The following is a 12,517-nucleotide window of genomic DNA, read 5'->3' as shown; positions in this document are numbered from 1 at the left end:
TTGATCGATATATTAATTCAGTGCGATTCGAATTCAATAGTCAAATTTGTAAGTTGAGGCCAGGGCGATAAAAATAAAATTTGCTTCCTTTGTGGAGCGCCGACCGGCCGGAAATGAAACACAATAACGGTGCCGCGCCCTGGGCGCTATTTTGATATGCTAATTCTGCTACTCACTTGTTTATGCAAATGCACCACAACCGTCCGATTATTCATAGACTCGATTTTTTCGGTATACTCGTACATAGATAAAATTCTGGACAATCAGCGCTTCGTGATGGCATTAGAGTGACATCATTTTTTAGGATAAAATCCTGCAACGTTTACTATTGATTGTACTCGGGCTTACCAGAGATGGGTTATAGGTTGAAATGCAATAACTGAGACCTGAATTTGCTATTCCTTTGAATTACATAATCAATATTGTCCTACAAATTATGCATTCCTTACCACTGTATAACGTTAAACCTTTGTCACCTCGGGTATGGAGTGGTCAGCCAAAATGATTGGGTTCGACAATGGATCACACAGACTCTTTTCGTGCATATGGGGGTGTTCCTTTCTAGGGCTCCACCACGAGGAAATCTGTAACCATAAAACACACGAGATGCAGCAGAGCAATGAATGAGAACGCGGCAATTGAAGCAACTCAGGTTGATGTATTAAAAGTTTGAAGTACATATTGAGCGTTTCAGGAAAATTCCAAGTGCTTTGGTGTGTCACGGGATCTCTGAAAATTGATACGCACAAGTACTGAAGTGTTCGTAATAGCGAAATTTAAAGTTATTGTTACCACAACCTTATTTAACGATCAGGGGCGGATCTAGGGGTTAGCGGGCCCCCCGGCGCGCCACTGAATTCCTCAGTTATATGTCCGCCACTGCAACTAAATACTCCTGTAGGTGTACAACACAACAATTCCTTCGTCAGTATACCAAATTCAGAGAAGTCCGTGTTGCGGATATATAGGCGCAAATTGATAACCGTGACGTGCGCCCGTCACTTTGACATTGTTGGCAAGACTGCGCGCTAATAACAATTGTTTGCTCACTTGATACGGATGCTGAGACAGCGCTCAGCGATGATTTACGATCGGCTTATTGTCTAACGAAATCCCTGATTACTCGCTAGATTGATACGGTAAAGACGAGCCGCGGATACATTGTTGTCTCTCTCATTGTGCCCCGTTTCAGTTTACAAGACGAGGTATGCGGAGTTTACCGGAGATTAGAATTTGTTTGGGGATGTTCTTAGTTATAATGGAATTTTAAGAAGTTGCTAGTTTAAATTAAGTGCCGGAGGGGGAGGTACGCCGGTTAAGGGACAATAACAAATTTGCCGCCAATAAATACCAACATCATATTATTGTTTCTATAGGTGCCTTATGTAGTTGTAGGGTCAAAAATCGCACAATTTTACTGATTCTGAGTTTTTTTTCCAGCCTCATTCGCTGTTAGTTGGGAGGAATGGTGGACGTACGACGGTATCTCAGGTAAGCTTTGTTGTAGCACAATAATTTCTACACATTCCCCACATTTTGAGGGCATCATCATCAATCCACAAACTTGCACAATAACACCACTATCAGGAGGATATCCACGTCATCTCTCCCTCTCCTCAATACACGTTGGGCGATAATATTTATATTTATAAGAACTGGGAGGCCGATGAAATTCATAAATCAAAAACTTTTCCTTGAGTTTTGCATTGTGCGCCCCAACAAAACAGCCCCCTGCCCCTCGCATTGATATATGACTTTTTTGACGCTTTTAATGAAGGAAACTTTAAACGAATGGAAAGTTTGCGACAATTTTATTGTGGCCGAGCGTGTTATAGTTTAAAGGGCGCAGGTTTACGCGAAAGAGAGTGGTGAAGGGCTGAAAGCCCTTGGTGAAAAGACCGAGCGCTTTGCGGCTCCTGGCTGTTATTGGGAAATATCGAGTTATTTCGATTTCAATTTACTAATTTCATTTTCATAAGTTCAACTTGTGATCAACTCAAAAAAAATATCTGGGAAAAATTCTAGACACAATGGAGGAGACCAAAAATGAAAAAAAATATAAATGATTCTTTTTGATGCTTTTGTGAGCCTTGAGAAAAACTGATCTGAACTAAGGAGATGAAAAATATCGGAAGTCTCTTTAGGTAGGTCTACGTACTGCCTTTACCATTTTCTGCATTTCACTGTAAACTTCCCACGCAAAACTTCATTTAATGATCCCCATCCTGATGAGTCATAAAGAGACCTTTTTCTTCGAATAAGCAACAATGTATTACCCTTTTTAAAAGAACTTCGGTTCAACCCCCCGTTTAAATTATGCATTCGGGCTATATTTATAGCCCGACAATTTACTAATTTTCATTCTGCTGCACGTGAGAGCAGGAAATATTAAGCGAAATCGAACAATAAGTCGTGCCACATCAATCATTGGATGAAAGATAGGAAATGAATAGACCAAAACCGAATTCGACCAATCCGGTTCGTGTGTAACACCGTTCTTTTCGTTCGATTGACTTGCACGAAATCCGAAGAGGAAGCGTCAGAAATGCGAATTTATTTCTCCTTTTCGGATTTACGATGATTTCGTAGGAACATTTTCCTAATGTCCGTGGGTAATTAAGGGCTTGGAGGGCGTTTTACAGGACTTATCATCCCCGCACCGTTGCCTGACGTGAACAGCCTTGTTTTTCGAACCATTTTGCACAACAGACAGCGTCAGGTAGGTCATTACGTCCTTCATCGAATGACCCGAAATTTAACCTCGGTACAACTAAAGCCTAATAACCTCCTATTCTCGATCCCATATAATAATAAAAGCGAAATAATAATCCGGCACTTTAACCTCGAATATCTGGTGCAAAACCAGTCGACGATCCCTCGAAATCCTTTTTAAGAGGGTTATGTGACCGTAAGTAAGTAAATACAATGTCCGTTTGTGCGAATATTATGAAAATTGCTCCGGACACCTCGTTGCGTTCCTTAACCCAGAATGTACTAAAGCGGAACTCTTGCGGAGGTTTCAATGGCCTTTTCACTAGTTTAGAGAAATTAGGGGACATTTTGAATAAGGCCCTTGATTATCCCGATGTATGCGGCTCGTTTGGGGTTCCAGGGTTCATGAAGGGGCAGCCGACTGTAATTTAAGACCCCCTTTTTCTACCTTCAAACGGGCAGTAAATTAATAGTTCAGAAATGAGGAAGAATCCTAGGGGATGGGAACTTCTTACGACCAACTTTTTAGAAGGAAAGGAAAGGGGTTGTAAATAGGAGCTAGGGGGACAGCAGCGTTAAATTGGCCCTAAATACTGAGACTGTCCTCTAGGGATTGCTTCACATTGTTTTTTTTTTGAAGATTTTTAATGTGAAGAGCGAAACTCAGATGTTGGCAGCGAATGTCTATTTTTATGAAATTTTCAGAGGGTAGAACAATACCTAGACCATGGACGATTTTGCTATAAAGTTATCGCTGCAAGGAAACTGTAATGTAAATCTGAGGACAACAAACTTAATTGAAGCTTGTCAGTCCTGGACAAGACGATGAAATTGTTGCCCAATCCATAATCCCATCAAGGCTTTAATTAAGGCGGAGCGCCATCAGAAACTTCTTTTAGCACAACTTTGGGCTCGACTCCACTAGGATAAATTTTCAAATATTTACAGAAACTTCTACCCCTCAGGAAATCGACCCTCGGTGGCTCCCACGAACCCCTTTCCCGATGTTGACAAGCTGACGCCTCAAAATGAAAGATGTTTGACGCCAGCGACACTAACAACCCGGTCAAAAACGGCTCCACATTGAAAGCATCCCCAATTTATAATCCGATCCATCCCGTCATAAACGATGTATATGGAATTATTCTATTCAGCACGGTGATGTTTATTAATAGGTGAAGTTTCGTGTAGTTTTCCGATGATTTGGGCAAAAGTTTGGCCCGCTATTTGATGGCCGATTGTTCCGGGGAGCTCTCGCGGCATGGCTCTTCCATTGTTTCTAGAAATTTACGAGGCTGGAAATTAACATGAGTGAACCGAAATGTGAAGTTTTCGCGAAACGCGTATATATATTTCACTTACTGATTTATCGAGTTGTGAATAGAGTTGTTCTCTGGACTTGGCCGGACAATGCAAACTGCAGATATAACTTGATTAATTAATTATACCGCCATTGCGTATAGCTAACTAGTGGCAAAAACAAACTTGGCATCCGCAAGAACGTAGGGAAACCCGGCAAAAGTAAAATTCTATCTAGTTTTGTGCTAATAAGCAAACTGGAAACCAGTGAGTAATATTTGAGAAAGGAGCTTGTTTTCGGGTGACGTGACAAAGGCGAAAGTCTAAAATTTCACATTCAACGAGATGTATTATTTTATATCATTCGCTTCTGATGTTGCTGACATCCTAATTACCAGACCAGACAGACCTGCTTCTGTAAACCCAGTCGAAAAAAACCCTTCAATACTACAGCAAGAAGCAGAAGTTGGGACTCCTCTGCTGGAAGTCGGGATTGATCGTCATTAGCTGTACCCTTGGGAGCTGGCGGCAATTTCCGAATTTATACTTTTAAACTTTGACGATATATCTCGAGCCAAACTGGCTAGTAACGGTGGAAGTTTGCGGCAAATAGCCGAAACCGACGACGCTGAGTAAAGAATGCAGTGAAAAATCGTCCTAATGGCGCCCCGGCTACAGCAAATCTTAGTTTGGCTCTTGGAGACCCATGGAACCATGGAAATGGAAATTATTGCCTCTGGGCATGCTTAGATAGAGGATTATATTAGATGAAACCACCTTTGTGGCGAATTTTAGTGCAACCACATGACTGTGGAACGCTTGGGAGGGTACAGAAAACCGAAAAAGTTGCAAAACCATAAGCAGCAATGCAAAAAAACTGCTAATCTCCGATTATAACGTGATAATAACCGCGAACGCCTATGTTGGTCTATAATTTTGATAAAGCAGAAAATGACAATGCTGCTGTTAGCGTTCGTTGTTTTTTAACTAAATGTTGAAATTATGATGAAACACTGCTTGTACTTTGAATGTTTGGTTTCTGCTTGCCTTTTGTTCATGTTGCAAGAATTTAGAGATTTTCTGGGCTCTTTCTAAGAAGGGCCATATGCGAACTCATCTGGCAATCCTTTATTTATGATGTCAGACTGGGGTAGTCCTTGGTGAAAGTTCTTTCTTGTTACTTGCACATGTGTTTTGTCTAATTTTAAGAACCTTAGTTGGCAGGTGAATTGCATTGACCTGGTTTTTAGTTTTTGTAAATTAATTCATTTTTTCCACTCGTACCATAAGGACCTACTTAATAAAATTCTCACTACTCTGTAGAAGTGTATATTTCTTGTTCTCTACGGAGACTCAAAATATCTCAACACTAAAACATAACGCAACTTGACAAAAATCCGGGCAACATTGACAGGTTGGTTCCTGCTTAAGCTCGAAGAATTTTCAACATAGTTGTTTCTTTAGGCGACAAATAAAATACATGTTGCAATTTCCGCATTGAGTTGTCAAAACATAGTGCCTATTAAATCGATTCCCCCCAAAATCGGATAGAAACCGGATTGAAACAGTGCTAGACACACAGGTTGTGAAGACCCGTGTCTTATTAAACTGAAGTCAACGTGGCAGCTATACCAGCCGATTAAAACAATTTTTTGTTTATGGAACTGCCGTCAAACATCAACACCCTTTTTTAGGCCCTTAGCTGGCACCTCTTGTATCATATTGCGGCCTCACCGGCTTTGCCACATTTTTCCTCGTGTTTATTGATGTTTTTAGGACGTGAATCATTAGTTTTTACCAATAAACCTTAGCTAAGTTAGGAAAGTTGTTTGTTTCTCTTTTACACGAAACAGCGTGTCTGAGACTGCGACCTTAGGGTGGTTCGAATGCGATTATCCAGTCGATAACTATCTTGGTGGCCGCTTTGCGGATATTTCACTTTGGTCCTACGAGAACGATCATGCACACTTCTGGTTCCATCCACACAGCATAGAAAGTTATTACCGCTCAATATCGGTGAAACTGATAGTAAGCGCAAAGCGGTAATTGAAAATTCTTCAATTTACCACAAAAATCTGAGGGCTTCTGTCAAGTTTTATGCCTTCATTTCCATCCGTTTCGGGTACATCGAGAAAAAACATCTTCAATACCCGCCCTTTCAAAGGGTCTAGTTCCCTTAGGGTCCATTCGTTGACCTCTGTTTATATGAAGTTTTTTCCAATTTTTGGTCGTATTATTACGTCTTGAATTCTAATTTTGGTTAATTTTTGGTATCCACTGACCGCATAAGCTCGAACGTTCACGTTATTTTTAGCAACTTTTAATAAATTTGGACTAGTTTTCGAGACTTTTCACATGAGAACTTCCGCTGGTACTCGTTAAACAAAGTATCCATTAATGGATTATTCCGTTGAAATAAGTCGATAATTCCATCATTTCACCGCGCTTGACGCTCTATTATTTTACGACTCAATAACCGTGAGATAATTGTTATCTTTTAAGCATTATCGAGTTTGGGTGTTATATGAATTTAAGCCATAATTTCCATCCTCAAGTTTTGCGGTAGAGGGTTAATCCTCCAACGAGAACCGATCGTTAATTTGAACCCTGCCCAAAAATTATGAATAACCACCGATCATCTGCAAACCCCTCGACTAGCTGCTAAATAGAGGGCCTCATATGCGATACGTGGCACTCATTTTATGGCTCGGGCTCCATTGAAAACGCTCTAATCGGGGTTTTTGTTTTATTTTAAAGAAAGCCCCCTGCCACCGCCATATGATATCATTTGTTTCCTGGAGTACGCTCCGAAGCCAGAGGCCTTGCTTTATTTAAATTCGAGCCTTTGTACTTCGGGGCCTTATTTTATTTAAAGCGGACGCTTTGATTAGGTTATACTGATGCAGCTACCATAAGGGATGCTTGAAGACGTTGTTAATGTGACAATGGGGGAAGTTTGTGCCCCCTGGAAAGAGGAAAATAAAGTTGTGTTGACGATAAGCTAAGGGATGGAAGAGTCAACAGGCACAATAGTCAGGCTTCGGCGAGATAAAGGAAGCCGCGACATTCATTTCCGAGATTTGGAGTAATTAATGCCGCTGCAGGACAAGCGGCTTTCTCCTGCGGTTTTGTTTTCCTGCTGCTGCAATTGTTCCGCAGTTTCCTGTTGGAACTTAGTCGGACAAAAATTCGCAACAGCGAAAACAAAACGAACTTAGCAAATTCGGAGTTTTGTCGAAATTTATTGGGTTTTTGGGTCGCCACAAACGTTCGGTTTTAGACCGGATTACGGGCACAAAGGTTAATTACGGAAATGTCTCGTCAAATGGGAATTTTTGATAAATATTTGATGCGGATTCATATATTTCTATAAAGAAAAACGATAATATCTTTTATTGCTTTCTTTGCAAACAAAGCGCGAACGGAAATAAAAGGAAAATAACGCCTGGGAAAATATGCTTCTATCGATATATGTCGCCGTCGGCCCGGAAAATATAGCCTAATGCGAAAGTAGAACTTACATAAAGAAGAAAAATTAATATTTATTTTGGTGCCTAGAGAACAAATATGTTCGCCGACTCACGTTCCACATCGAAATTAAAAACCAATTCGGTTATTGCTTTTGATCATTCGAGGCTTGGGTCGACGACGGAGGAATTTTTATTTCAAGTCTGCTTAAAGTGGAATAAATCGACAAAATTGTCGCAAAATAGTTCTATGAAATTCAGAAAATGTTTCAAAATAGTAACTTCGTCTTAGTAAACCCTGGAAAGAAGAATGTCCTGTATTTCTGATTTAAAAATATTTTGAATTTTCCGGCACAAAGAAGTCAATGCGACAGCGTCGTATTAGACTGGCGTTTCCGATTCGGACAATACACAACGCTCCTTCTGAATTACGATTACGCATCAATACCATCATAAGTATTAAGCAATGAACCTGAATTATTCAGGAAATTGGGCATTTCAAGTGGGGGTCTTGTCGTTCTGCTTCTTTTAACTCGGCCTTGTCTTAACCACCTTGACAACCTACTGCAATTTACTTGCAAAATCTTCCGGTGTCGTGAGTTTCACCTAGTTTGTAATAGAAGCCCCGATCAGGGCAAGATTTGATTTTGCAATAGCTGTTCTATATGTTTTTCCTTTACAGTGCTGTATACCGCCAAGTATTCTTAGGCTCCGATTTTACGGAGTATCCCAGAAAAAAGGGTATTTGTACAGGTCAATTTGTCTCCTACAAAAGTTGCTTGTTTTCATGCTACAGGGTGTCGAAATGATTTTTTAATTCTATAAATTGGGAAAAAATGTCATAGTTTTTCATTTACAGGCTTGAAATTGCTCCTAAGGGGTTTTTGGGTACAACAAATCTGTTCGAAGCTAGTTGATAAGCAACACTATCAGGATCAGCTATGTGGCAAAATTTCAGGCTAACAGGCAACATAAAATTACTTTATAAAAACTATGGAATATAAAGCTAATATGACATTGAAAAGTCATCAGTTGTGCTGCAAGATCAAATACAAAAAAATCTTCTGCGCATGCATCAACATAATTTTCTAAGAAAGATGTCACGTGACGTTTCTCCTCTTGGCAAATACATAGTCACCTCCACACACTTGTCAACATAATTTTTTGAGATGATTTTTTTGTTACCAATATGCTGTTAACTTTTGCGTCAAGCTAGTTCCTACAAAAGGCAGTATAATCTAACCAACACTTAAGCTCCATTTTGTAATTTCTATGGAAATTAATCTGTAATTAAAATTGCAGCATATTAATGATTTGGCCCCTACCGGTTAGTCCAGAGTAACGAACTCTCTCGTAGGGCCAAAGGGGCGTTTTTAGTCCGGACATACTTTCCTGACCGTAGCTAAGGGTTATTGATAAAAACTAATGATTTACGTGCTAAAAATATCGATAAATACGAGCAAAATATGGTGTCAGCTATGTGTTTAAAAAATGAGTTTATGTATTTCTGTAGATACATAAGCAAAAACATAATAAAAAATAACACTCCACGGCGAATGGCGCGTGTACCACGTTGACTTGGGTGCAACAAGACACAGATCTTAACGTTTGTTCAAATAAACATGATAAGCTTATTAAGGTAGTCTGAGAGAGTTAAATAAAGCCTAAAGACCTTTGTGCCAAACTTTAATGCACCTTGGTATCCTGTTCGCAAAGCCTGCGAAAGTAAGTCAAGGAGGCTAAATCAAACTAACTTAATGCACTATTATATCTGGTCCTTAGAGCCTGCACAGGTGATTTGTAAACAGCCTTGTGCCAGATTGGCAACTTATTTAAGCGGAAAATATCCTGAATTTTAGGTATTATTTAATTTGATTAATTGTAAACTGAATGAAAAATTAGCACACAGCTTGTAACCCAATTTTTTCGGCATACAAATGTTGCAAAAAGGAACGAGAAAACGAAAGCAAAATGCACAGAAACGTAATGCACAATGTAGAAAAACCGATATACTGGGTGTTCCATTAAAAAAGCACATTTTTTGATTAGTGAAATTGATATGATATAGTGTTGAAAATGCATGAAAAGTGACCAGTTTACGATACGTCCTGCATAAAAAAGTGAGGAAAGCAAATCAAGTCTTTCTATGCTGCTTGGGTAATTTAATATTCCGATTTCATCTTCCCTAATCCGGTTCTCCTTCTCGAATTCGATGCCGATTCACCTTTTCCGAGTTCGGTTTACTTTTAAGTCTTCCATGTTCACAAGCTTTCGTTTTCCTTACCTTCGCAGACTGATTTGGCAGAAATTGCAATATTTACGTATTTGCTGAAGACATTAAGGATGCTCTAATGTAAAGTTTCGCGAATATAACGGCTCATTAAAGAGATTGAAAGGGAAAAACTTTGGGGTTTCTTTTCAATCCGTTTAACTAAATTGAAGGAAGTTCTATTTCTATACTGCATTGCATGGTAAGTGGAAGAAGATAACAAACGACCACGGCCATAAATCACGGACCACCACAAACATACCAAACTAAAATTATGTGGCTTAAAATAAGAAAGTGCTTTCTTATAAAGTCTTTTCTACATCATGTTACGTAAATAAAACCGTCCTCGTAACGATTTTTCACCTTGATGTATTCGACCGTAAAAAGGGCACTTTGTATTTTTCCAGCCAAACAATGATTTTTGCCTTTATATCGGTATTTGATATGAAAAGATATGGAAAGTTTATTCAAACAAGTTTTGGAAAAAAGATAAAGCGGTAGGCAACGCTTTTTGCCGGCTCTGTGTAAGTGCAAATAATGTATTCTTTTTAGCAACTACCTAGAATTAATTATTGTAACAGTCAAAATAGCAAAACAGTGTTTAGTGACACAACTTTGTTGGCAATTTATTATTCAATTGCCGACCAATTTCCATTCGTTAAATCTGAACAAACAAACAACTTTAGTGGCCACAGCATAGCTCGGTGTTTATTGTCATAAAATTTAATTTGGTATCGATACTGCTCACAAAAATGTCCCACGCATCAGCTTAATAATAATTAATAATCTGCTACTTTACTACATGCCGATCAGGTTAATTTGAATTAAGCTGTCCACAGAAAATTATGGAGAAAAGTGATATGTTTTCATTGGTTAAGGGCGATTTTATTTTGTTCCTTCTCGCTGGGTCCTAATGGGCTCCAGTTATCTTCTACCCAGCCACGATATCCCAGACATGTTCGATTGGTGATAGGTCTGGAGATAGGGGTAGCCAGGGTAACAAATCGATATCATTTTGTTGGAAGAAATCCATAGAAATCCGAGCCACATGTGGTCGTACATTATCTTTTTGAACAACTGGACTGCGGAGTGCTCGGAGTTACGGCAGGATGCTGCTCCAAGACTTCTTGGATGCATCGATGAACGGCCATACTGCCTCCGACGAAAACCAAAGGAGACATCCTACCATAAGGTATTATATCCCACATCATTATCTCTATAGTCTGGTTTACCTCGCCGTCTTTTTACTCTTCCCTGACAGTCATACATATCCAGACAAAATCTGGATTCCTCGCTGAAGACTACAGTATCCCAGTCCAAGCCCTATTGAACCATTTCTCTGCACCACTGCATATGGTTTTGTCAGTGAAGGACGGTAAGAGGTAGCACAAGATGGGGTAAATGGTTCGTATTCCAATAGGTTATCCACGCTCCTAACGCCAAAAGTCTAATGTGGCGATTTTGAGATTATGTAGTTCTTCAACGTCTTCCTGAACCTCTTCTTCTTTGTGACTGACCACGGTACTTAAAATTCGGTTCAACCTAATGGCAAACCTTCCCTTTCTATGGATATTGGACAAATCAAAGAACACTTTTTAGAAGCACTGCACCTTAATAAATGGGATTCTGACCCCATAAGGTTGATTTATTGTTGCACTTTATACAGCCAAAAAAAATACCTAAAATTCTTGATAACGCAAAAACAAATGCGGGAATATAATTCATTGAAAAACTGGGTGTTTTTAGTAATCATATAAACAAACGTGCATACCGAAAATTATTTAAATTAAACCGTTTTTACGGGGTGTTCTCTTTTCCATGTCACGCAGTATATATGAGATAAGATAAAAAAGGGATGAAATGCAGATGACCGCAGGATAACGCAGATAGCCCTATGACGATGCAAATGGCTGCATAACTCTTGTCAATTTCAAATTTCGCTCTATATGTTCCAGTAAATGATGGGAAAGTTGGCATCACCTATCCTCGTTCCTAAAACTGGAAAACCGAAACTAGAAAGTCTGGAATAGTACAGTTGCGAAACAAACTCGGGCAGCTTTTAATAAAAAAAGTTTTATCACACCGTCCCCGTGGGATTCGCGACATGTGGCCTAACCAGAACCAATCTCGAACACCTAGAGGACTTCAGTTCAATTTAGCTTTTTTCGATTCATATGTGGGTCCGGGTTATAGCTCAAAATACAATAACAGAAACGTGGCTTAGACGGGACGACATTCAGTATTTTTCTAAATCGCGCGGCTCTGAACCTAAACGTGTGAAAATGTTTCCACTTTCGACGCCCATCAAATCAAAGTTCGCAGATGAAAGAGCCATCCATAGAGCAATTTCGCCACCGATCAGAACCCTCAAGAAATATGGTGTAATTTCTTGGAAAAATATAGCCTCTGTTTTTCCAATCACTTACTTTGCCAGCCCTCTCAAGTGGCGCATTTGTTTCCCCATCTTCACCGCTTCATGTGTATATAAAAATATTACTTTATTTACATTTGCAATTTTTTCTCAGAGCAAACATGGCCTCAGTTAGAAAACGCTCTAAAACAAGTTTATCTCGCAGTAAACACTCTCTCTTGACAGACGCTAAAAGTGGAAGAAAATCCCGATTTTCCTTACAAAAGATTTGTTCCCAACGTATTCAAAACGTGTAACAAATATCCTTTTTTTTTGGCTACGGGCAATTCGTAAGTCGAGTTGAATTTTTATCTGTTGTTTATTCGGGGGGGCTTTACGTTTTAAAGGCCATAAAAACTA

The 12,517-nt window shown here is 39.4% G+C and overlaps 1 protein-coding gene across 2 annotated transcripts in view; it reads left to right on the top strand.

The window, feature by feature from the left end:
* LOC136418616 (carbonic anhydrase-related protein 10-like) overlaps window positions 1–12,517 on the top strand; it is a 58,396-nt gene that overhangs the window by 22,140 nt on the left and 23,739 nt on the right. For both annotated transcript variants that reach the window (XM_066404723.1, XM_066404731.1), the window contains exon 3: window positions 1,441–1,491. In XM_066404723.1, the coding sequence (XP_066260820.1) occupies window positions 1,441–1,491 (51 nt within the window). The remainder of the gene's footprint in view (window positions 1–1,440; window positions 1,492–12,517) is intronic.

The sequence above is a fragment of the Euwallacea similis genome, chromosome 2 (genome assembly GCF_039881205.1).
Source record: "Euwallacea similis isolate ESF13 chromosome 2, ESF131.1, whole genome shotgun sequence".
Taxonomy (NCBI): domain Eukaryota; kingdom Metazoa; phylum Arthropoda; class Insecta; order Coleoptera; family Curculionidae; genus Euwallacea; species Euwallacea similis.
This window is presented reverse-complemented; position numbering and strand designations above follow the sequence as displayed.